This window comes from Megalops cyprinoides, chromosome 16 (assembly GCF_013368585.1).
Source record: "Megalops cyprinoides isolate fMegCyp1 chromosome 16, fMegCyp1.pri, whole genome shotgun sequence".
Taxonomy (NCBI): Eukaryota; Metazoa; Chordata; class Actinopteri; order Elopiformes; family Megalopidae; genus Megalops; species Megalops cyprinoides.
Window position 1 is genome coordinate 2840147 of NC_050598.1, and position 27709 is coordinate 2867855.

Here is a 27709-nt window from a genome sequence, read left to right on the forward strand (position 1 = left end):
TGTCAGCAGTCAATGATCACTTAGTATTAAATGTGTGACACAAAGCAGAAAGAACTGGCATCATAATTCTTCAGAATAGCCCAGTGCGCACATTAAATCCTTCCCCAAGAATGGAAATTGTAATCTCCATTGTACATAACAGTATCATACCTAGGATAGTCATGGTACTGTAAAGAAAACAAATGTTGGAAATGATGAACACATCTTTGTTCAAAATGTTTGAATTAAATGTATATAGTCTTTTGAATTAAGACATGTTTTGTGTCCTTCTCTTCACATATTTACACCAGTAGGGCCCCATTGTATTTTTCACTGTGCACTGCTGGTGGCACGGAGTGTCTATTAGGGGCTACTGACACCAGAGGGTTAACTGAATGGTCAAACAATTTGCTTTTATGAGAAGATAAGAGTCTCTAGTACTTGCAAGTTACATTTTGTGGTGATTGTTGTCCTTATTTTTTTAATTACATGCATATGCATAGATATCTTTTATATTTTTAATTATCTATTCAATTTCCGCTATATTCAATGTATGTTTAAGGGTATATATTTTCAAAATAGTCATGGTGACTTTCTTGTTTTACTGTATGCATCAACTGCCTGTGGACAAGCAGTCCAAATTTGGTGAGTTTCTGATCATTATTCCCAGAGATACATGTGATAAAGCAGACGCTGTCCCTGTTGTAGAATCCAAAATTTTCACTATTTTCAGTTTTAGGGAGGACCCAAATATCATCCAAATAAACCACTTTTGCGGTAAAATATTTTTATACAACCATCCATTTCATAAAATAGACATATCAAAGATATGAAAAAACATGGTTGTGCTTTGTTCTACCTCGGGTGGAGGTATCTCAACTTTTGAAGCCTCTAGTTCCTCTACTATAAAAAGATAGGGCACTAGGGTGAGCTTGTGTATGTGATGGATTCCCACAGTTACGATTGAAATGAAAGGTGAGACTGCACTGTGTGTTCTGTAGGACAGGGAGGTTACCCTAAGTGAATTCTCTGTTTGAATCTGGATTGGCACGATTTGCACCCCGGCTGTTTGACTGGATGAGTTGTGCCTCCCTTGTCGTTGCCTTGTTGCCCACTCTGAAGGGTGGAGCTACACACCCCTAGGCTTACACTCTTGACTATCAGAGCCCGGCCCACAGGCTTCTGTTGCTCACCTGCTCCCCCTCTCAGGTGTCAATCACTCTTAGGCGGTCCCCAATTGGGCGGCTGCCTGAATCTCCTTATGTTGTGCATGTGTACTGGCAGCAGTAGGAGGGCATCTTGAAAGCAGGTTGTGTTATGCACAGGTGCGTATTAAGCTGTGTCTGCAAAAGGCCTGAACCTAGCAGCACACTGGCTTCAGTGATGCAATGCTGTGTGCCCTTACCGTACACTCCTGTGGAGATGCAGGGGAAAGCCTGAAGGCACAGAGCAGACACAGAGAGAGACACTGAGAGTGGAGAATTACAGTACAGACGCACCATCATTAATGAGTCTCTACTCTCCATGACCTACTCTGAGCCTTCTTTCCCCAAACCCACTCTACTATAATCGCTCTGAAGTTTCCTCCCTCCCCCTTTTCCTAAGTTTCCTCTCTCCCAATCTATTAGAATCCCAAAATTATAATTCAAAAAGCTTATTGGCATGACAATTACGTGTTGCAAAAGCAATTTTATAACAATACTACTACTAAAACCACTACTACTACTAATAATAATAACAATAATAAGACACAAATGGAGAATAATAACAACCATAACAACAACTATAATAACAGCAGCAATATTACAACAACCACGTCTATTTGTGTGTACCTTTATGTGCGCGTGTGTTTGTGTGTGTGTGCGCGCTAATAAGAACTATATATATCCTATATAAATGCAGAGCCGGCGCCAGTGGAAAACAAATCGGGGGGCAACTGAAATGCAGTGAGGGGGCGGTGACTTAACCCAAAAAAATTACACATACTGCGCACAGCCATATGATCATTTAACAAGTGCATTATTACACCACACACACACACACACACACACACATACACTCACAGATCAACAAACCTCAAGAAGCACATACCATCCACACACCATTGCATGATAGCGACTCTGAGCTTGATTTCAACAGAGCCAACAACGTTTACCGATTTAAGCAGTGAGTGCTTAAAGCAACAACCACCAGGTCAAGTCAACCATACAAGAGAAGCCTTGAGAAGCCTCTGCTAATAAACACATGCAACTGGAAATTGACAATCAGTTTCTACTGAAGAACAGAATCTAACACAGTAACACAGTCAGTGCAACGTAGTAGGCACATATTGTCCTGTAGGCTGGCTTTTATAAAACTAACAAAACTATTAGTGACATAAACAATACACTAACACAATAGGCCTACCCAACAAATATAAGTATCCCTCAACCAACCTAGCACTCCAAAACATGAAAAGAACATTCAATCCTATCTGCTAGTTTCTAGCTATTGAAAAAATCAGGGGCAAAGTCAAGTTTGCCTGGGGCTTGTCTTTTTTTTTTTTTTTTTTTGAAGGGAGATCGGCATCGGTAGGTTGGGGAGGTTATATCTACCTTTATAATAAATAAGTCCCAGGATCCTCTATCGTGTTTTTTTTTTTAATCCATTTTCAGATGTCCATTTTGGTTGTTAAAAGCTAGATACACTAAGCTAGCTACCTTCTTGAAATACCGTGGGAAAGTTGCCAACTCGGACTCCACACACAACGCAACACAACAAGCTTACGCTACGTTAGTTAGCTCGCACTCACCCAGACAACCAATCAAGTGGATTTGTGTGGATTTGAAAATGTAAGCTAGAACGTGACTTTGGTTTTAGCTAATTATGGTGGGCTAAATTATGTATTAGTATTTTAAAATGAAAATAAAAAAAATATATAAAATAATTCAAATTAGGCCTTAATCTTCACTGAGGGGGCAGGGTAGTCCATCTGAGGGGGCGGCACCTGCCTTCCTGCATGCAACTCTTGACAGCTCAGGGCTTTTTAATGGTATGAGTTAGGGTTCTTCCTTTTTAGGCGTTTCCAGAATTTGACGGCTCTTTTTTGGATATAGCCCTCTCCTTCTCCTGAGTTCCCTCTTTCCATCTCCCTCTCCTGAGTTCCCTCTCTCCCTCTCCCTCTCCTGAGTTCCCTCTCTCCATCTCCCTCTCCCTCTGCTGAGTTCCCTCTCTCCCTCTCCCTCTCCTGAGTTCCCTCTCTCCATCTCCCTCTCCCTCTGCTGAGTCCCTCACTCCTTCTCCTTCTCTAGCATTCCCTCTCTCTCTCTTTCCTTGTCTGTTTAGGTTTCCTGCTCTCCTCCAGTTTTTGTCCTCTGTCCACCCACATGCCTCCTCCACCACTGCCTACGCCTGTTCTCTCATCATGCTCTGCTGCTCCAGAACCGTCCATCTCAGCCACCTTTCTGATTCACATATTAGCTGAAACAGAAGCGCTTGGTTTGATCTTCCTCACCACAGTCCTCAGCTTGTTTTGAAGAGCGCTGTCCAGGCAGTTGTGGTAGCAGTTGCGCAGACCCTCCCTCTCTCTGTCCCCCACTGAAACCTGGACGATGGGGCCCACGGTGTGAATCACATCTGCACAGAGAGAGAGGGTGAGACAGAGAGAGGTAAAACTGTATAACAATTGGCATGGGACTCTGCTTACCCTCCACTTGTTTCTTGTCCCTGCCATTACTCTTTCACTATCACCCTCTCTGTTGGTCTCTCCTTCTTCATTCATCCCCCCCTTCCTCCTCCTGAACCCCCCCCCCCCACACACACGCACACACAGACACTCACACATGCTCTCTCTGTCAGATCCTGTCACTAAGGCTTATTTACAGCCCCACTCCGCTCCTGTTTACAGCATTGATTGGCCGAGTGTTTGTTTTGTCTGTCATGCCCACCATACATTACCTGATAGGAAGGGAGATTACTCCGGGGGGGAGAGACAGAAAGTACAGGACAAGGGGACAGACAAGGAGGTAGGGGGAGAGAGGGCGGAAAGAGGGCGAGAAAGAGAGAACAAGGAGGGGGTAAAGAGGAGGAGAGAGGGAGAGAGGGAGGGAGTTGGAGGATAGGGGCAGAGAGTGAAGGAGTTAGGGGTACATGGAGAGACAGAAGGAGTTAGAAGTACACAGCGAGAGAGGGGAAGTGTTAGGGATACAACGAGAGACTAAAGGAGCTAGATGCAAAGACATGGCAATCTGAGGAGAATGGCAGATTAACTGACAGTGAGCTAAACAAATGAGTACTGAGCCAAAATATAAACAGAGTCAATAAAACCATTTTACAGAAAACAGACTGACTCAGTAGAAAGAGAAAAATCAAACTAGAGCATCACTCAGGGTCAAACGATTTAACTTGACCACTGTCACATGGGGGTGGGAAGAGAGGAGGAAGGCAGTCGGAGAAAAAGGCGAAACTAAGGGAAAACGTGAGAGAGAGAATAGGAGAAAAAGGGAGTGAGAAAGAAGTGAGGGAGAGAGAGAATAGGGAGAGAGGGACAGAGACAGAGGTGAGGGAGAGAGAAGTAAAGATGAGTGGGTAGGATTTGCCACATGGAGTGGTTTTGCTCTGCATTGTTCTCCCCGACTGTCTCCTTGTTTCCTGTGTCTTTTTTTTTTCCCTGGTGACTTGATCTTCCTGGATGTTTCCCGAGGGCGTGCCCATCGTTGGGTACTGCCTGACAGCAGTGCACAGAGCACTCTGAGAACACAGAGGCTCGAGGCGTGAGGACAGCACACCTACCACTGATCAAACCCTGCAGACAGCAATGAGCAAACGGAGATCCTACACTCACCACTGTGTGTGTCTGCATGCGCTGTCATCACTCTGTGTGTATGTCATCATGTGTGTATGCCTATGTTTTCTCTTTTGTGTGTTTATATATGTGTGACTACCCATGATTTCACCACTGTGCATCTGTGTGTGTGTGTGTGCGCGTATGCGTGTACACTGTGGCCATTCCACTGTCATGTATGTCAGGATTAAAAACTCCGCCCTGCATGTCCCCGAGAGATGAATGTTTTTAATGCCCCTAATGGTTGGGCTTTTATTGCCAGGGCAGCCTTTGAAGATGACCCCTCCTCTCTCTGCCTCTCTCCTCTGCCTCTCTCTCTCTCTCTCTCTGTCTCTGAGGCAAGGAAAGGCCAGCTGGGCTGCTGGTGATCGCCCTTGTTTCCTGTCCACTGGAGTGCACGCTCTCACACCCCACCTGCCCCCTTCCCTACAGCCCCCCTGCCTGAGGGGGACACAGCCAGCACCCCCCTGCTGCCCCACATGGGACAGAAAGAGGCTGGGGCCACCAGCGTCACTGGTCTGAGTGAGAGGTCCCCACAGTAACCACAGCAACAGAGAGGAAGGAGCAGCTTCCCATTGGCTGTCGTCTTCCTCACTTTCTGCCAGAATTCTGTTTTCTTTCTTCCTTATGCATTTGCAGATAATGTTCTCAAAGGAAGTGAGACTTGGGCCATGTGCACAAGGATACTGCACACAATACATGTTAAAATGTTAATCAATAAGTAAGTTTAACACTGCCACTTCTAACACCAGTGAATATTATTCTGAGTCACCTGCACTTTGCATCCTAAACCGTTCTGCATGTGTGCTGTGAAACTGTCCCTGGGTCAGTGACAGACTAAATGTGAATAGGTGCTAATGTTAGTGACTATGGGGCCTTACAGATCTGAGGTCAGCTCAGACTTGACTGTCTGCCGTCACTTCTGCTTAAGATGAGTGATATCAATCAACAACTCACTGAGAGCTGGTGAGGATACAGGCAGTCTGACTAGTTAACCTCTTAGCCACAACTGCAAGTGAGGAGCTGAATAAACCATCATCCCCTGCAGGAAAGGACTGCAGCTTTCCCCCTTGCCCTCTGTTACCACTGTAAGCTTTTCTTCAATTGCTGTGCAATGGGTTTAATCTGCACAGCAGGCACCCCTATCCACCATACATCCTGAGCTCCATTCATAAAACTTCATTTGCTCTGATACCATAATCCAATGACATATCAGATCCATTAATAATGGTTGATTTACTCTGACATCATCATCCAATGATATATCAGAACCATTAATAAAGCTTGATTTATTCTGATATCATCATCCAATGATATATCAGAGCCATTAATAACACTTTACTTACTCTGACATCATCATCCAGTGACGTATCTGAAGTTGGGTCAGTGATATCAAGGGCCCAGGCACTGTATAGATACAGCAATCCTGAACGGCTCTTATATCCCCTCATTTTGCTCCAGAGAGCAAAAATGCCCCAATAGCTTTTTCAGCAGTTACCAGGTACATGCCTACTAAATGTTAAAAGTTATAATCAATTAAATTCAGAAAGCAGTCATGCTTCAAATTCAGTTCAGATCAAATGCAGAAACCACTGTCAAGTCCTAATTTCTGTCGTGTAATTAGCCCTGTTGTGTGACCTCATTTCCCTTTTGGGACTGTTGCCATATCGTTGAACAATGCAATGCCTGCACACGGTCTCACATGGTCTATTCTGGTGTTGTTGTTCAGTCCTACCTGCACATTTGAAGGGAATCTTGATTGGCTCCTTGTCTTCAAACTCACGTAGCATTTATGAACAACAGCCACTGTTTGTATCAAAAAGGAAGTATGGGAAGTTTCACTGTATGATCCTAATAATTCAATCTGTTTGACCATAATCCCCTGCCCCTCTTTCTTTGTGTTTGTGAAGGACTGAGGCCCCACGTTCTCCTGATAGCCTGAGTGTGGACCTGAGCTCTGTGGTGGCCAATTGTGAGAGGAAGGAACTAAACCATTTCTGATTTCTCTGATTTCTTTCTGGAGATCAGGATGGCAATACATCCAAATGATTCACTTCAGCATGGACTGAGTACTATTGGGTTTGACTGTCTCAAGAGGAAAATGAAAGACAAACAGATGGCCACTTGCCGCTCGCTCTAGCTCTACCAGAGAGGCCCTCTTCCTGTTTACCTCCTGGATTCTGGGTAAACTGATAAGGAGTTTTGTGCTCTACATAAGTTATAGGGAGGAAAGTCATGACTGTTGACAGTGACTGAATTCAGCTTCAGCTGTGTACACAAGAGTCATTTGTGGGGGGGGGGGGGGGGGGGGGGGCACCAAGGTGTTGCCTCTGAATCTGAGGAACTCATCGAAATGCAACCTCAAACTCCATTACGTGAAGGTGCCCAAAGACCTTGGCAGGACCAGATATAGACACCACCTGATGGGGAACAACTGACTGACACGTGTTCCTGAGGGCCCCCCTGTGTTGGAGATTTAGACCCTTCCTACTGCCGCACGGCTGCACATTTTCAACCTTGCTCTGCAAACATGAACACAAGCAGTGAGGACCTCCGTGGAGAAGGAAGCGGTGTTCTGGGCATTGCTGCATGATTATCATAAAAACTCCCATGAGTCCCCGCTGTGGACAGCACTAGAGTATTGCGTTAGACAGGTGGGAGAGAGAGGGAGAGAGAGGGAGAAGGAGAAAGAGAAGAATATGTTCCTGGAGGAGTGGGGGGATGTTTGTTCGTTTGGCAGTGCAGATTTTAATTAGTGTTAATTGGCCACTAAGGGAAGAGAGACTGGGGGAACAGAGATTGATGGAGGAGACCTCTCCTAATTTTTCCTCACTAACAATCGCCACTGTTTGTTTTCCATGGCTTCGGCTTAAGCCCGGGGGCGGGGGGGGGGGTTGGGGGGTTTGGAGTGGTAGCTACACAGGTTGGCTCTGGGACTGCAGGGGTGAAATGTCTCCCCCCTCTCCCCTCAAACTGCACCAGCCACTCCTCTCCTCTTGGGTGTCACTCAATCGCCTGGCTGCTTCTTTGCCTCAGTTTCCAGCATCTCAAGCTTGAGGAGTCTTTCTGATAAACTACAAGGCAAAATTGGCGAAGCCAAAGGTACACTAAACAAGCTGGAGTGACATTAAACAAGAGCAAGCAATGATATAAAATTATCACAACACAAATTATTCGTGCCCAAGAACGGCAGCAGCAAGAAAACCAATGTGTAATAAATGATAAATAATAATAATAACAGGAACAAAAGCAAACATCCCCCTTGTCTTTCTCTCTCGCTCAGATCATACCTAATCAAAACTCTCAGAGAGAAACTCCATTTCTCCCTGTATCTCTGAGGTCTACGAGGTAGCGATAAGAAAACAAAGAGACAACAACAACAGAGAAAGCTGCCCTTGTCACAAGGGGACACAGGTCCCTGTCCCGCTGTTTGCAGAGGAGCTGTGTCCCTCAGGATGTGACAAGTCTCTGTACAGCTGTTACCCGCATTCAGAAGGATGGCTATTTTTCCATTAATGGGCATGACTCTGTATTAAGTATTTACAGTTTGTGCAGTTTTATTTACAAAATGCTCCCCTGCTACTTTTATTTTTGGTAAGCTGTGGGCAGGGGGTTTGCAATGCTGCAGAATGCTTTTTGGGCCTGACAGAGGCCAGAGTATCCGCCTTGGGTCTCAACAGACCAGTGATGTCCACAATCTTTGCAAGATCTTGATCACTTAACCGCAACCACTGAATAGATGGCAAGTTAGTCCCCACACACAAGTTAAGACAGGCTTCAGAACCACAGAGCTCCAGGACCAGGACTACCGGCCACAGCAATTGGTCCAGGTTCTGTGGTCTGTTCCGGCTTCCCCCAGCTGCTCTTTAAAGTCGCCACCATCTCCATTGGAGTTGGAGGAGGTTTACCCTCAAAGCCTTGCTCTCAGTCTCACATGGCCTCACAGCAGTAACAGCCTTAAGTCTTTCTCTCTGTCTCTCCCCCCCCAGCCCCCCGCCGCGTGTCTCACACACTTAATACCGCCACAAGCTGTTTCTCTGGCCGCGCCGGCTCCTCGGCTGCGCAGCTGGGAAGCACACACATTACACAAACGCTTTTGTATCGCCTTCCTCCTGTGGGGGAATCCTGTTGACTCACTTCTCATTTCACGTCGTGCCACAATAGGTCCACCCAAGCTGAACAAAATGGGCGAGGGAAATAGATTCTTTCCTCAGGATGTCGCTTCTTCTCAATTGTGCCACTCTGTTTGCGGTTTGCGTGCCCTTTTCTGCGGGGCTCGCACATCCTGTAACCCATTTATACAGCACCAATAAAGGGACACTCTCACATCACCCTTATCAGCTAAACACTTGTTACCATCATTGAGCAGTTTCACAGTACCAATAGGAATGTAATGCATGTATATGTGAGAGATGCACAAAATGACCCTTTCAGTTTCCTCTTACTGGCACAAATCCTTGGACAGTATCTGTATCGGTAACTCAGATCAGGTTCAATAGAAAATGGAAGATTTGTGACTTTCAGGGCATGCTGGGAAAAACTCATGAGCTCTGCTGTAGAAGACCAGCCGTAGACCACCAGCGTTGCGCTTACCTTCGATTCCAAATCCGCTGCTTGTGGGCGCAGCGTCTAGCCCTCAGAACAGCACGAGACGTGCCTACCAGAACTTGCCAACTGCTTTTTTTTTTTTTTTTTTTGAGAAGAGCAGAATTATTGACAGGGTTTAAACAAATGAGAACACTAACAAAGGCTTTAAACGGTCGCATTTCAGTGCGAGACTGCTGCATCAGGACTAACTGCAGATGGCAGATGTAATTGGACATTTTCATAGCCCCCAGCTGAAAAGCGGGGTGACTGATGACCGAGGCCTGCTAATCGTATACCTATTGTTCCTGTTAGTGCCCATCTGTGCCCAGGTCCCTCGCAACTGGCTAGCGCCCTGGTTGCCACAGTGCGGCTTGTAGCACATTGCCCGTCTTTCACTGGGTTGCCAATATTTCCTCACAGTAACACTGAGCGCCTTGGGTTTTGGGCGGGATTCAACACCCCCGATTCTGTCAATAACGTCAAATTGCGACCAATTTCCATCCCACCTCAAATACTTTAATAGTATAGATAGTCAATGTGCTATACGAGGACCCTGTTAAATCTATATGGATTTACTAGGGTGAAGTTTTTAAAAGTGCTGCGTGCTGGTCGATACAGTAATGCACGCTTTCTCTCTGTCTCTCTCTCTCTCTCTAAGGGGTGGGGGGGTTATAAATTAAAGCGGGGAATTACTGCTAAGACTGGGAATAAATTAAAGTGTGCTTGCATCTGTAAACACAGCCTGACTGCGTAATTACTGCACACTCCTATTGCGAGAGGGAGGGTGGGAGAGGGAGGGAGAGGCAGACGGGGATGGAAGGAGAGAGGCTTGCTCCAAGATGCCTAGTGTTAAAGAGTCTTTGAGGACCAGCATCTTGCAAGGCAAGTGGGTGTGGGTTTTCATCGGCAACTGTACCGCACTGTGTCAGTGACCAAACCTATATGTTGGGGTACATAGGGTAACCCTTGCCGCTCGGCCTGAAGCATCCCAGAGATCCCCACTGATGGGGAAATCTGCAAATTATGCACTGTGCCGAAAACACAGACTAATCTTAAGGGAGAATTGTGGCCTGACACAAAAACAACAATTTTCAGCATAACAAGCAATGCAAATATCCTGATTAATCTCCAAGTGATTAATGTCTACATTTGCGTAATAATGCAATAAACTTCTGTTATGCAGAATAAGTGTGAGAAAGCATTGGTGAGCATTGGCATGGTTCCCTGCTGTTTCTGGAAGAGAGGGGACCCCCCCCCCCCCCCCCCCGAGCCCCCACCCCCTGCGCGAATATTTTAATCACAATCACAAATGGAGGGGAGGTGCAGGTGCCAGGGCAACGGATGGTGACTGTCCTGGAACAGCACGCTCCTTTGAGCAGCACTATATGCAACCTCATCAGAGCACTACCCTTCTGATGACTGCTGCTGCTTTAATGCATTCACTATACCTGCCCTCATGCAAATCGAATTGTGATATCATAAGTAATGGAGGATCAGGAAGTCATTAACATCTTCCTGTGGCCAGAATGGAGCTCTGTGTTCATCAGAGCCCATTACCTTGGGACCACATTGTGCTTCCCTTGGGGGACAGACGCTGGCAGGAGAGCATTCCCCCATCTGTTCTGACACCCACAAGCTGTCGTGCCTCTCGCCTTGCGCGAGTCCAAAACCACGTGGCCGACTGTCAAAGAGTGGATGCCCATCCCCCAATGAGGAGGTGAATGCCAAGCCACTGCGGGAGAAAGTTAAACCTTTAAAACAGACCATTGTGATTCGAGAGAGACTTTTGTGACCCCTGTCCAATGATCATTACAACAAATCAGCCCTGAAATAAAACTGCCTGCATGTTAAATTTGCTCTTAGATTATTATGGAGCATACGACCAAGGAAAACAGACAGACAAGAGGAATAATTATTCACTTTCTAAAAACACAGTCAATGGGTAAGTGATATATACACATTTCACACAGTATATATATTTCACACAGAAACTATACATACACAAACAACACATGTAAATCTAGGCACACATTTGTAGCTTTAGCACTATGTTTAGCACTGAGGCTTGTTCATGTGTGGTTAGTGGTGTCCTTTTTGTGCAACATGCCACTTTATTAGTTGCACCGTGAAAGTCGCTCCGGATAAGAGCATCTGCAAAATGATAATAATGTAATGTGTGTCTAACGTTTGTAAAGTGTAGTGCCCATGCTGATAAGGACCATGTATTTGACAACATGTTCTTAATGACTCCCACTGTGGCCCAAATTTAACTGCTGCTGTAGCAAAAAACTGACTGAAAACATGAGGTGGTGATTTAATTTTTACAGAGTCAATGACACTGATGTAAGTGGTGCAAAAGTTAATGTTACCAGCAACATGCTAAGATGTGAAGCTGAGATGGACGATTACTCACACTTGGCAGGGAGGCCGTATGCACCAGTGATCTTGGCCTGGCCTGTCTCACACCCTCCCAGGGTGGCGCATTCCTGCTTCAGGAGGGGGCCGGCCCCGCGGTGGATCGAACCATCAACTGCAGGGGGGATTTGAAAGAGTGAGGGGTCACAGACACAGGGCAAATTATGGGGCTACCCCTTACAGAGACTACACAAAAATACCAAAATCAAACTGTGGCCAGTAAGATTAAGATTTTAATTTGTTAATTTGGATTTGGAGGGAAGTCCTCAGGGCTGCAATCTGGGTCTCCCAGGGTTCTCAAAGTCAGGGTTCAACCCCCAAAACTGGGTCACAAGACATCAATCACTGTATCTAGGCAGGGTGCTCTTGCATTACCTATGAGTATGACCAGCTGTCCCAGTGGTTAAACTGAACCAGGCATGAAATATTAATACAATAATGGAGACAACATGTGACATGCACCTCCAGTCATTTTCTTGCTTGATCTGGAACGAGACCATGGCGTCAGACCATGGTTAAACTGAAGAGCTGAAATAAGACATCACTGGCAAAGATGTGCGCATGTGTAAAACCCAACGACCCAGAACCATAAGACACTGTGGCATAGTAGTAAGGAGCAAGGCTCGTAACCAAAAGTTTGCTGGCTCAATTCCCTGCTAGGAAACTGCTGTTGTACCCTTGGGCAAGGTATTTACCCCACAATTGCCTTAGTAAATATCGAGCAGGATAAATGGATGACATTGTAACCCGCTGCATGCAAGTTGCACTGGATAAGAGTGTCTGCTAAATGACAATAATGTAATGTAATGTAACAGAAGAGTCAGCTCTGATGTTACAATGGTTAGCACCATTGTGGTCGGTGCCGATTCCAGCCTTTACTGCCTCTATATCCATGCAAAGCATGTTTTACTCCAATGCAGGCCACTGGGGACACCCCATTCACTTAATGCGCTAACCGCCATTTTACTGTGGCAGTTCTAATCACCAGCGTACTGTTTTATGTAAGAGGTGACCAATCCTCTGCTACAAGCTCATAAAGAATTTTTGTTTATATTTGAAAGTTAAGATTTTCTGCCTTTGGCTATAAAGATAGGCAGTCCACATATTAATGACTAAGTTGCAGCTCTATCCGTAGAGCAACGGCTTTTAAAATGGTGATACATTCCAACCTATCTGTAATAGCGTGTCTTGAGCAGTTCTATGATATTGCTACTTCTTCCAGTGGTGACAGTAAACAAGTAGGCATGACTGCTGAAGGGAGCGCTCCTGTGTCTGTGATGCAACTACCCATCATGCATTCCCAGAATCCATTCGCAGCCTGAGGAGGCAAAGGTGCGGGCAGACTTCAGCAAGATCCACAGGCTAATCGCATGAAATTCATGATTGTGAACAGGGTTTTCCACTCATCTAAACCCTTACAGACACATAAACCAGTCAGATGCAACACGTGTTCTAAAGGAGCTCCAAAATAAATGTGACTGAGGCTGAGGACATTCGTTTTATAACATTCATACTGTTCATACTATAACCTGACTGATCCTCAGAGAAGAAAAAGTAAAAAAAACTCAACAGAATGTTACACAAAATAACGCTGTGATCACGCACACGCAAACACGCGTGTCCATGCACAAACACGCAAACTTGTTCAGCCATTTCATGCTTTTATGAGCTGTGTGGGTGCACCCCTTGCATTCCATTTCAGATTGCTGTATAATCTCCAAAATGATCGACAGTTGTCACTACCAATGGCAACAGTTTTGCTTCAGTGGCAATATCTAAATTGGTGGTGCTGATAAGAATGAATTGAGGAAGGGAAAGAAGGAGAGAGTGGGGTAGGAAGTGATAAAGACTTAAAAATAGTGAGAGGAAGAGAGAAAGAGATGGAGAGATACAAAGAGAGAGCAGAGGTGGAATCTGCAGGGAGGGAGAGGGAGCAGGAAAGGGTGAAAGTGTAGGAGTTTCCATGAGTGAATGCACCTCCTACCAGGCCCGTGAAATGAACCGACTCCAGGCAGGTGCCAATTTCACTTTGTCTTTTCCAGGGTGCAAATGCCGGGATGGTTACAGTGATCTGGTGCCCTCCCCCTTTAACCACACACGCCTGTTTAGCAGAACATAATCAGCCCAGACCCGGCCCCACAGAGACTATCTGCTGGAGCACATCCATCACCCTCAGTCCCATATTTTCACCTGCACCTAATAAAGAGGTAAGAGAAACCAGCAGACAGGGGGAAGGGGGGGGAGAGAGAGAGAGAGAGAGAGAGAGAGAGAGAGAGAGACAGTGATAGGGAGAGAGGAATGATTCTAGTAAATTTTCAGAGTAATATGTCACATATGTGATGGGTATGTATATGTCTGTTTTTGTGTCTTCACTTGTTTGTTTGAAATTTTCTTTTCACTTAGTCATTTATTACTGACATGTTAAGACATGACTTTATGAACGATTGCTTTGGCAAAATTGTTACCAATTGTTACCAGTCATGCCAATAAAGCAAATGAATTTGAATTCTAAATTTGAATTTGAGAGAGAGAAATGGAAAGGGGAGAGGGAGAGAGAGGAAGAAAGAGGGGGGGAGAGACAGAGAAAGAGGGAGAGGACAAGAAACAGGATGAGAGATTGGTGGGACCGGGTAGATTGATGGTGCAGGTACAGATTTTGCATTACTCATTATACTGTTATTGACAGCAATGTTCCTATCATTCAAATACTTTATTTGTTCTTTTGATATTATTGACCAAATACACAGCACATACAATGACCTACCATAAGACACGCAGTCATCTTTTAGCAGATAATACACAGTATGACTGACAGAATCAGATGGTGCTCTCAGGCCCATTTCAGCTCTGGAACAGCACACGCATCGCAGGGATAAATAGGAGCCCGGGATTTGCTGGATCCGGCATGCAATTAAAAACTTTTGAGGGACAGTATCGCTGTGAACCTTTGCCCTCAGTTTGACTGCAATCTTCCATGTGCACATGCGTTACCAGGGGGAGCTGGGTAAAAAAGGTGGGGGATTTCATAAATGGGGTCCAGTAAGAAGGGCTTTGAATGCTAAAGCTGGAGCTCGGCCCAAGCCTCTTATTCGTGTGGGGATGCTCGCACAGCTTGGAAAAGTGTGCTTGCTTTTTGAGCATGGTTAATTACTGGGGTGAACTAAACACCACCAAGAAGCTCAATGTATCTTTTTCATTTGTGAGGCTGATGGTGTTTTGCGTCCTTTGAACGTAGGTAATAAACGATAAAGTACATATTCTCTAATTCATATGGCATTTAAGACAATGTCAATATACATAAACACACACATACACAGTACCCTCCTTAATTATTCATATCCCTGACTAAATATAAACAAAAGTCAAGATATAATTAACAAATGCACACATTCAATATGTTTCTCTGCTTAAAAATGTTTCAACTGTCATTCTCTTTTTAATGGAACTGCAAATACACAGACATGCATATACAGTACATATACATATCTAGAGAGACTGATTGACAGATTGACAGATAGAGAAAATGGATTATAGCTGTACTACACAGAGACAGGCATAAAGATCTTGTTTCATTTAGCCATTTCAAAAAAGGAAACTTGTGTTCTTTGGTAAAACATGGAACACAAATATCATGCCATGAATTCAAAAGTGTGAAGTGCTGCCTGGTGAGGTGCCCTTTATCTGGTGTCAAACAAGTGCTTTGCACTTAAAAAGACAATACTGTAAAAATTGAAAATACTATATGTGCCACTAGTACACATCCTAGCTAGCATCTTTCTGCCAGTATGCTTTAGCCACAAATTTAAGAGATGGGTTTCATCAACATTAATTACATATTATTCCATATGCTAGACAGCAGACAAGTCTTTTATCTCAACATTAATTTATTTTACACGCATCTGTTGTAATATGTTGGTGCTTCTTAGAATTCGCTCAACACCAAAACTGTAATCCATCATACACTGGGACAAAAAGGCTCCATGGTGTGAGATAAGTTAAAGCACAAGTTGCCCAAGTTACATTCATCTGTTTACTATCTGGTGCTGTTTGGGGATCGTTTTTAAGTACTAGCAATAGCACTAGCACATATTAGCACAATGTATACCACTCAGCCTCAAAGCCACATCAAACTTTCGGTGGGCCTCACCGGTGCTTTTTACCAGCACAGTGTTACAGCTCGTTGTTCAATCTGCGTGCCTAGGTAATGTCTCATCTTGTCATTTCTTCAGCTGCTCTGTTTTTTTCTTGCCTTGGCTAATTTCTTTAGGCCTGACTGTAGTCTATGCTCTGTTCCCACATTCGAATAATTTGGACTTGCGACAATTTTTATAATGTTATAATGTTTTGGCATAGCATCCTCACAGCTAACAGCACACTGCCTGTTATCTTGTGGAGAGTGTGCTGGTGGCTGAGATGGTGGGGGTGTTTCGGAGTGCAGCTGAATGCCAGTCTCAGCAAATCACTCATCCCCTTTGCTCTGCTGGGGGACCGGGCTGAACCGGCACCTCTGGCGCTACCCCCCGGGTACGCTGGTGCCTGCTCCCGTCTCGGGTCTCGTGCCTTGGCTGACACTGAGCTGGGGCGGGAAACCACTCCTTCCAGCAACACAGGTGTAAATCAGGCAGCGGGACAGCAGGCTCTCTTATGGCTGGTATGGAGATGGCTTTACTAGAGGAAACCAAAGTGATGAAGGGGAGTATAAGAGCAGTAGCCAGTGAAGGGACACCAGTGTCAGAACGTGAAGAAGTTGAGCTCCAGGCCCCTTTTGTGCCGCTGGTGGGGGGGGGGGGGGGGGGGGGGGGGGGGGTTCACGCTAATGAGGAGCACCTTATATTTAGTAGAGACAACTGACAACTGTAGGTTAGCTAGAGGTTTCCTTTTCATGCTTCCCCATTAATAGCAAGGTCTGTGTGATTACAATGTGATTGATAAAAAATAGGCAGCCATAACCGCTGCTGTTTGTCAGCTGGTCTTAGCAAGGGGCAGGTGAGTATCATAATGATACATAATGAACCGTCTCTTATGTGGAGAAAGACTGTAGAGCTTTTGGTCTGTATTTTTTCATTCACTTCTTTTAATACAATCAAGTGTCTTTGCAGTGCGTAGGTGAGAAGAGCAAAGGTGCTATGGCTCGCTTTGATCCCCAATCATTGAACCTTCCCACAGATGCAGAAAGACGACAAGCATGACTTTTTTTTTCTTTTTAGTTTTTGATATGCATAAGAAGATATATTCATTGACTGAAACTATCCGAAGTCTCTGTTGTGCATACTTATTTGACTCAGGGTCCATACACCAGTCAAACAATGTGTTTGCTATCTTGTATCTGATCACTGCTCCATTGGTCCACATGATTGGTCCTGATTGGCTGGAGTTTCCAAAGGAGGCAGGGCTTTGTACACTCTCAAATCAGAGTTGTTCTCCATCTGATGGGAGCTCTAGGGAGTGCCCTAGTGAGTGGGAATATGGAGGTGGCTGTCAACTAATGCTTGGAGTTGGGTTTCTTTCATGTTTGAGGGTTTTTTGTCACTTATTATCCAGTCTGCAAAAAAAGGACAGAATCTGAGCTGGGGCTGGCTCAGAGCCCGCGAGTGCTGCGGTTTCATTCAACTCTGTGAAATAAATCTTATTTTTGCACCTGTGTACCTCACTGAGAGGGACTACCCCCACTCCAGGCCCCTAGAGTACAAACAAAAAATACTATTAATCACACAGCGTCCAGGCAAAAGACTCTTGCTTAACAAAGCACAGGGATGCTCCACACACCCCACCAGCTTTGTCTTCTCCCCAGACTCTCCCACAGCCAGCTCACAGCAGGACTTCTGCTGGGCTCAATCTGGCTTTGAACTTCCAGGTTGAGAACTTCTATGAAACAAATGACATGAAAACCCACTCCTGCATCATGACCTGTGAAATTTAGCCATGTTGCCTGAGTGACTCTGCACAATCCCACATTTGCACACCAGCAAACCAGTTTTGCCTCTGATTAATGTGTCTTTCACGTAAAAGAACGGTGACTCACACCGGAACCTACTGAGAATGCCTCAGAATATTATTTGCATTGGACATAATACTTTAGACTCCTACAATGTAGTTGTTTTGCCCATTATCCACACTGTATCTCTTGAAAAAGAGCCAGGTCTCTGTTTAGGGAGCGAGATATTTAATCTGTAGAGGACCATCTGGTTATATAAAGGATAAACTGTGCTTTTGTCATGGCAATTACAGCTGCCTGAACTCCAATAGCAGACAAACAGAAATGGAATATATGGGGGGGGTAGACAGTGATTGTGGAACAGAGAGACTGAGAGATGTTTTTCCTAAGTATGTGTTCATTTACATCATTACATCATTTGTAAATTTTTGTCATTGTATGTTTGCTGTAAAACACATCAGTACTAATGGGAACTAGACAGGAAGTGCACCTGTATAGAACATCTGAAACGGTGATCACTGCAGGCCACTGAAAATGGCAGGCACGGGTCTGCCTGCCAGAGAGGGCAGGCTCTCCCATCACCATCAGGAGGTTCACCTCCTACTCCCGATAAAGAGAAACACTCCAGAAAATAAAGGCCTCTGTCCTCATCCCTTTCTCAGACATGAGCAATACAGGAAAAATGGCAGTCCTGCTATGAGAGGTCCACAGCGCCACGACTCAAGGCCACACATCCTGCAAGTGGAGGTTTGAAAACAGTTTTACGGTAGTTTAATGATGTTACTCTTATACTACCTTTACATTGATTACAAATTTTACTTGTCTTTTTGAATAAAAATATGAGTTTAGTCTTTCATCCCTGCGCATATGCATATTTGCGTCTTATACGTGGTTGTATTTACTTGTAGGCAATCATATCTCATACACCGATGAGCCAAAACATTATGACCACTCACAGGTGAACCGAATAACGTTGATCATCTCCAAACAAGGGCGCATGTCAAGGTCTGGGTAGATTAGATGGTAAGCAAACAATCAGTTCTCGTAGTCAACGTGTTGGATGCAGGAGAAATGGCCAGGAGTAAAGACCTGAGAGACTATGACAAGGGCCAAATTGTTACGGCCAGACAAATGGGTCAGAGCATCTCTGAAATGGCAAGGCTTGTGGGGTGCTCCTGGTCAGCAGTGGTGAGTACCTACTGACAGTGGTCCGACAAACCACAAACCGGCGACAGGGTGTTGGGCGACCAAGGCTCATCGAGGGCAACAAAGGCTATCTCATCTGGTCCAAACCGACAGAAGGTCTACTGTGGCACAAGTAGGGTTGGGTTGCTATTTGACCAGTATCTACCAGACTGAATCGCAACGCAGATTTCGGTCCCTCATTTCGGGTCCACTTAAATGCCTGAGTCAACTGTCAATGAAATATTTGCCCTCTGGTGCTCCAAAACGGACGTTACAGTACTGTAACTGTTATTTAGTGTTAAGTTATTGTAGTTGAATTAGGTTTTATTTATTATGTGAATTTGTTATGTAAATTTGTTAAGTGTTTTGTATTTCTTTATATTTATATATTCAAGTATACTTTAGCCCTTTTGCACGTACGGTCATACCGATGTGATTTTCCGTTTAGCACATATGCTAAAACTGGTGCGATTAGAACACTAGATTGGAAAAATTCTAGCTAATTTTAGCTTTGAGGAAACAGTCATTTAACGTTAAAACATATAGCAAAACTGAAATCTTTGAGAAGCTTAATAACACTAATAAAAACATAAAGAACCATGTCACATAACACACCGTTGAAAGCGCCTACAATGGGCAGGTGGAGTGCCGGAACTGGACCTTGGAGCAGTGGAAGAAGGTCGCCTGGTCCGATGAGTCCTGTTTTCTTTTAGATCACATGGATGGCTGTGTACGTGTGCACCGTTTACCTGGGGAACTGATGGCACCAGGATGCACTGTGGGAAGACGACAAGCCAGTGGAGGGAGTGTTATGCTCTGGGCAATGTTCTGCTGGGAATCCCTGGGTCCGGCCATTCATGTGGACGTCAATTTGACATGTGCCACCTACCTAAACATCGTTGCAGATCAGGTACACCCCTTCATGGCAATGGTACTCCCTGATAGCAGTGGCCTCTTTCAGCAGGATAATGCGCCCTGCCACACTGCACACATTGTTCAGAAATGGTTTGAGGAACATGGTGAAGTGTTCAAGGTGTTGCCCTGGCCTCCAAATTCTCCATTTCCCAATCCGATTTAGCATCTGTGGGATGTGCTGGACTGAAAAGTCCGATCCACAGCGGCTCCACCTCACAACTTACAGGACTTGAAGGATCTGCTGCTGATGTTTTGTTGCCAGGTACCACAGGACACCTTCAAGGGTCTTGTCGAGTCCATGCCTCAGTGGGTCAGCGGCACATGGAGGACCAACAGCATATTAGGGAGGTGGTCATAATGTTTTGGCTCATCGGTGTATGGTATATGACTGCTTCAGCAGCAGTGATTTAGATTAGTCCTGCCAATACAGCACCAATGAACTGACAAATTGAATGGTGTGGGGGGAGGGAAGAGAGATACAGAGAGAGAAAGAGAGAGAGATGGAGTGACAAGGAGAGACAGGGAGAAGGAGTGAGAGAGAAAGGGAGAGAGCAAGAGAGATGGACTGAGACAGAGAGACTGGGAGGGAGACAGAGAGGACTTTGAAATGATTGCATTGACCAGAATAGTGTGGGGGAGACAGAGAGCTAAAGAGGGACAGAGCAATGGAATGAGAGATAAAGTGATAGAGACAAGAGAGAAGGAGTGAGAGAAAGAGAGGGAGTGAAAGGGTGAGAAACATGAGATAGAGAGGGAGAGGCAGCTCAGTGAATCAGCCAGTGTGAGTGGGGAGGGTATTGGGGGGGAGGCGTTGGCCTCAGAAAGCATGCAGCCTTCCTGTGTCATCGCCCACACCTCCCCTTTATGGAGTCTGACAGGGAGAAAGGGCTTGTTAGCAGGTGCTAATTGGCTCTGCACTAACGATGCTGGGAGCCTGCAACATGTTGCGAAAGCATGCACGCACAGACACACATAAACGCGCACACACACACACGTACAGGCACGCACACACATGTGCGCACATGAATACACATACGTGCATGTACACACACACACACACACACACGCACACACACACATGTGCGCACATGAATACACATATGTGCATGCACACACACACACACACACACACGCACACACACATATGTGCGCACATGAATACACATATGTGCATGCACCCACACACACACACACACACACACACACACACACACACACAGCTCTCAGCTTCCGTAGCCTGAGGTAGACCTGGTGCCTCGCGGAGGGGGGAGATATGGCACTCGAGTGTCGGGCCAATGTGGAGTTTGGCCACCTGGCACCCTTCAGCATTTCATCTCCATCTGAACACCAACCATGAAATCTCGGCTAAAGAAAGGGATGTGACGGGACAGTGACAGGACAGAGATTTCCGCTTAGACCTGCAAGTGAGCTCACGCTCATGAACACCAGCATCACCAAAACAATGTGGAAAATGGAAAAGTGGAATCTCTTTCCACCTGAGTGTACACACACATGCATTACAGGCACACAAATACACATCCAGCACGTGTGTCAGAGCAACAGAGCTGACTGCAACTCCCTGGGTTTACGGGACACAACACATACACCTGTAATCCATCACCCCCGTGGAAAGTCAGTGACAGTCAGGTGACACCTCATAGGGTGCTCTGCTGACGTGTGCCTGGTTAGCGGGCAAAAGGCCATCCCCACACGGAGCGAGCAAGTGCAGCAGAGAGAGGCTGCCGCCCACCAGCGTGCAGTTGGTTGAGGATGATGTCCTCTGGGTGATCTGATTGGAGTGGGCCAGTGACTGGCAGGCTGGTCCCACCCTGCCCTGGCCCAGCAGCCATCTGTCAGAGGTGTAGGTACGGGGGCAGCGCATCTGTTTGGCAGAGCCCACTGAGTCCCTCAGTAAGGGCACACCTAATCCATATCTGTCCGTTTAGCGGTGCGGCCGGCCCGCACTGCCATCTCAAGGACAGCAGCACTCACCATCGCTGTAGTGTATGCTACAAGCTCGGCCTCCTTTCAGAAGCGCTCTGCATTCTCAGATCTGGAAACATGTTTCAAACCTTCACTTCAGTTCCACTCCACAAAGAGACAGCACACAGATGGCCAATCCCTCATTTTAACATTAAAGGCTGTTTTTATTATTTGAATTTTATTAGATTCCACATTTTCTGACTGACACAAACTTACGATCTTGCAAACACGAAAAAATAAATACATAAACAAGGCCACAGAAGAAATCCTCAAAAAATTACTACAAATGGTAAATGTATTAAGAATTGAGGCACTTTTCCTTTGCAAAATTGCATTTCTGTCAGTGTCCCAGCCTCTAAATTAGATGTCATCACTGACATTTTGAACCTGGAAAATACTGCTTTTACATAAAAACATAACTGCCAAAAATGTTTCTTCATTTTAAATGCTTCTAAATGCTTCTTAAAATTATGACCAAACTGGTAACATTTTTAGCAATTTTTGACAGTATTTGATCAGTGGAAAAAGCTAATTTGTTAAAAAATAAAAGCAAAAAAAGTGTGGTGTAAAATATGCAACATAAGAACAACAACAATAACTACTGCTTATGACTGTAACTGCTATTAGTTTGAATGATTTTTATTTAAGTGTATATGGTGTGCAACCTCTAAGGGCTTAAAAGACACTATTAAACAGGGGTACATTCATTAGGACTTTCAGAATTAGTAAGAATATTCATAGTAATAACTACCAATAAGCTATTTGCAATAATAAGTCAACTATAATATTAGTACTAATAATGCTAATATTGATTATGTTGTTTGGTTTTATCCATTCATCCCTACCTCAGACTTTGGGCAGTATATTTCGGTGCACCTCGCAGAGTGTGAACACACACACCCAGCGTTCCGCTGAGATGCTCCGTTAGTACAATCCTGTCAGGGTCTGCTCAGAGCGATTCATAAACACTGTGATGGCTGACTGATGGGCGAGACTGATCCTACACGCTGAATCTGGGATGGTGGCCACCGATGGTGGGTGACGACAGACAACGTGTGGCACACTCCATAGCGATTACGGGCATTGCTTGGACCCCGCTGACCCTCAATGGAGTCGGGGTGGAGGACCCAGGCTGCGGCATTTTACTGCGACAGCAGTAAAACCACCACAAGCACTGAGAACAGCTCCCCTCTCCCTTTCTGTTCTGTCATACCCCCCTCCCAAAAAAAAAACCACAAAACAACAGACTTCTTCACTTCTTACTTCGTTTACTGACTCTCCTCACCTCTCTCTCGCTTTGTACACACTCTCTCTCTCTCACACTCACGGTTGCCAGGAGAAATGGCCTATCCTCTCATCTCTCAGTCCCTCACTAATTAACACAGAGTTTCTGCACTCCTGCTATAACAAACCTCCAGAGGAGGGAGGGGAGCATCATAAGAAAGAGGGAAGAAGCACAGTTATATACAGAGGAGAGGTAACCATGGAGGGGAAGAAAGGGGAAAGAATGGATGGATAGATGGGTGGAGGAGAGAGCTCTAATAGAAACAATAGTAAAGGTTATCAGTGAGTCAATTGTGTTTCAGCAGAAATTTGTTAGTTAAATGTAAAGTGTCTAAAAATGCCAGCCCAGTGCAGATGCCTTATTATTCTTGCAAACAAAGCAGAGCTGAATAAAGTGGAGGTGGGGGGGGGGACAAGCAGAAGAACAGAGGGTCAAAGCCAGAGACAGGGTGCGTGGGGGAGAGGGGGAGGGAGAGAGAGGTGGTTCTGATGAGTTGGAATTTGCAGTGTAGATTTATCACTGATATTGATTAGCACAGAGCCAGGCACTTAACACCCCCCCACCAAGCATTGAGTCAACGCTGAGAAATGGCTGTTTATTTACACAGCACTCCACCCTCATAAATTACACTCACTGGAGCTCTGCTAAACAGATACTCACTGAGGTGCGCACACACACACACACACACACACACACACACACACGCACGCACGCACACACGCACACAGTTACATGCTCGCATGCTCAAACACAGACACACACACACTCGCATGCAAACACAAACACACTCAAACTATACACACATATAATCAAACCACACACCCACAGAGGCTGAAGTACAGATGCTGACACTCAGCCGCACACAGGTAATACCCCCAAATCCAAACACTCATTTCTCTTTCAAAAACACAAACAGATTCTGACACAATTATGCTTCTCACCCACACAGTCAATGTCTTGTCATAGTTCTAACTAACCAAGTTCTACATAATCACATTTCCATGTACATTCGAGCTAAAGGTCAGAAACAGCACAAACACCATTCATTACAATCAGTAATATGAATAACAATATACTGGTAAAAAAAGAAAAGATAAAAATTTTAAAAGTATACAGGTTGCCATTAATAGTAAATGTTTCCGCTCTACCATGAATGATAGTAGTGCCAATGCCAGTATTAAAAAATAAGCAATAAGAAAGTGATTGTTTGCTTGCTTTTTGTGTGGTTGAATACACGTCTTAACCACAGCGATTTACCTAGCTTACAATTTGTACATTATCCATTCACACAGCTGGATGTGGTTCAGGTTACGTGTCTTGTGCAAGGGTACAACAGCAGCTGCCTAAGTATGGAACCAGCGACCTCTTGGTTACAGGCCCGTCTCCCTAACCACTAAGGTATGCTGCTCTTGGCAGTAGACTGGAAAAAAGTGCTCATTCATCACACTGTGGCCTGTGTGGGGAGCACCTATGGCCCAGATGGGGGTTTCACAGGTAGACACCAGCGTATCAGCCTGGAGCTCCAAGGGCCTGAAACCGAGGATGAGGGCCACCTGTTCACAACTGTTCTCAATCCCAGAATGCTTCATTCAGTAATTTGTGGATTTAGCCTTCTCTATTTGCACTCAAGATGAAAACAGCACTCCAAGGAAAGGATATGGTTCTGTTTTGTCAATATCCTCATAACTATATCTCTGCTGGCGTGGAGGTACTCAGGAGACACATAAATATGCAGTATACCAATGTGTCACTGGCTCCATATTCAAGGCTTTGCCTTTTTGCGTTATGTTGTCTGCTTTGCTTCTATTGTTTCTTGCAAGCACTTGTAACACTTCAGAGCTTCACTATGTAGCATCACTGACTTCTATATATCCCAAAGGGCTTGGGAATACTGTGGACCAGACTGCAAGTGGTTCATTCATTCTGTACAATCTTTTTTTATGGCATGAAGTGCTTGTTCGTAAAAGCATTCACTGTCCTGCTAAAGATGTACTGCTCTGCAAGGAGCATTCCAGGACAAATGTTGCCAAGAGTAAAATGTTCAGTTTTAGTGAAATGCAGCCTCTTCTGTTTTCAACTTTTTGAACTTTTACTGCCAGGGCCCAGGTTTTACAGTAAAGGTCTAGAAGACCTATCCTCTACAGCTGCCTTTATTGAGTAGCCGACAGCGGTACAGTAGGAGTGTTAAGAATAAGTGGACTTTGATGAGATGTTACCATGCAGGGCTGGATTGCTCCAGCAATCTCAGGGAACACTTCTGACCTGAGCTCTCTCACACTTGCCCTTTATGATTGGTGGTTACAGTCCGCTTCAAGGTCAGTATTTTGCACCTTTACAAGCTTCTGATCCACATTATAAAGGACAGCAATACTGAATTGTCAATGTTGTTACTTGTTGACTATATGTCTGTATGCATGGAAAACATCTGAGTAATTACAATTAGCAGTGATCTGAGCAAGCAAATTTCGTTGTTATGACAAGCTGAATCTCTCTGTTACATTTGCATGTCCTCTTTCTCTCTCTCACACACATTGATATGAATTAAGATAGGAAAAAATGAAAGAACAAGAGAATATTAAACTTACCTCCTCCACCTCCCAACAGTGTCTTGTTGGCTGAAATGACAAAACAGATTGAATGGTAACCAAGGAATGAAAACAAACTGACAAATGCCTATATTTTTACCTGTTAATATCTATAGACACCAGTGACTGAGAAAGTGGTACACTCATTTAAAACTTCTGGTGTTTACGTTCCGTGTAGGTGCAATCACCTTGTATAGTAAATGCAATGTACAGTCGATGGCCTTTTACTTCTAAAGACAAAATACCTCATGAATGAACATCAACAAATCACAGCTATGGACAAAAATATTATTTTCCTGGAAAAACAGCTGGCAAAACATCACAATCAATTACCCCCATGAAATAATACTGTCACCTATTCATCCAATACAAAAGATCACCTTTTTAAAAGACATACTTCACCCCATGGACAACAAAGTTATTTATTGTGCTGTAAACACTAGAAAATAAATACCTGCAAGAGTAACAGGAACATGTTGTGCTGTCCAGACAAAACTTGGGATATAATTATTCCAAAATAATCTTTTGAAAATTGCACCAAATAACTCAAGAAGACCTTCATTTCGAAATATTCACCTGGAATGCTGGCCTGACTGCACATATCTGAATATCATCAATAATTAACTATAATAATAGTTGCTTCAGTTACACTAATGGTTAAAATCACACACTGAGAAAGAATACAGTTAATGTTAAGTACATAATGATTTCAGGGAAAAAAATGGAATACTGCTTCAGACTCTGTGGAGTTCTTTTGGAGAAGCCATTACATATTTGTATAAATGTATGTTGTGTGCAAAAATGCCCGTAGGAATGATCACAGATAATTGCCCCATTTGTCGGCACCCAATCACCTGGTGTAGGGTAGGCAGCATAGCTTGTGAGGATGGATATGAGGTTGAAGGGGACAGGGTGATGTGAAATAATTACTGTTTGCAGCACTTTCATTTTAACCACTTTTGTAGGGTGACAAAAGTTTGCAGCTTTGGTCTATTCGACACATCTACTGGACCCGTGACAGCAGTGTTGTGCACGAACGCGTTAAAAGAGCGCGTTCATTGAACGTGCTCATTTTTCCAGTGAACGGTGAACTTGAACGTAACCGTTTGCAACTAAAGAACGTGAACTTGAGCTCGTTGAGGTTTGCGCGAGATTCGGAATCCTTGGGTGTGTTAAAGTTACTGCTTGATGAATAAACACGGACGGCGTTATTCCATACTTGAGACGTTTTTATTAGTGCAACTCATCAGCTTGCAACCAGCTGCCCATATCCTGCATAACAATCACGACCCATGTAGACGTACACATAAAATAGTCACTGGAGCAGCTCATTTTATAAATCGAAGAAATGAACTGGGACTGTGAACTTGTTCAAAATTCAAAATTGTGGACTATGAACGTGAACTCGTTCATTTTAATCTGTGTGAACTGAACTTTGAGCTAGCTCTTGTGAAGTGTGAACTTGCACAACACCGCGCGTGACAAAGAAAATATTCTCTTTCACACAAATATTCAGGCACGCACGCGCACACACACACGCGCAACACGGAGGAACACAGATACGGAAACGAAGACACGATCATTATCTCTGTCAAATACCCCTCTAGAATTACAGAGTTATAATTCAAAATACCTAGAATTCATAATTAACTGCACAAACCCTCGGCGGACGGAGAACTGAGAACTGAACAACCTGTTCAATCGTATAAAGTTACGTATCGTAATACCCACGCGGCATAAACGGGCCCCTGCAATGAACGCCCAAACCCGCCCCTCCCGTGTCTCCGCTCCCGCGCTTCCGAGGCCCCCCTACCGTCATCTGCAGCCAAACTGACAGCACGGCTACAAGGAAGTCAGGTTACCCTTCCGCACGTGGACACATTCATTATGTTAAATGCGTTTTCACAAAGCAACTCACAATCATCCCGACCCCCCCCCCCCCCCCCCCCCCCCAGTTATTTGAGAGAGAAAAAGTGACCATAGCAACGGAAATCAAACATGATCAGATACTGTGCTCT

General features: G+C 44.7%; 1 protein-coding gene across 6 annotated transcripts in view; it reads right to left on the reverse strand.

The window, feature by feature from the left end:
* The window catches only part of macrod1 (mono-ADP ribosylhydrolase 1), a 100035-nt gene that overhangs the window by 14631 nt on the left and 57695 nt on the right, over positions 1-27709 (reverse strand). For all 6 annotated transcript variants that reach the window (XR_005005536.1, XR_005005537.1, XM_036548618.1 and 3 more), the window contains exons 4-7: positions 25692-25721; positions 11802-11918; positions 3473-3594; positions 1385-1415 (exon numbers count right to left, since the gene is read on the reverse strand). Coding sequence is in view for 4 of the 6 variants with exons in the window: in XM_036548618.1 (XP_036404511.1) it covers positions 1385-1415; positions 3473-3594; positions 11802-11918; positions 25692-25721 (300 nt within the window). In the remaining 2 variants the exon portion in view is untranslated. The remainder of the gene's footprint in view (positions 1-1384; positions 1416-3472; positions 3595-11801; positions 11919-25691; positions 25722-27709) is intronic.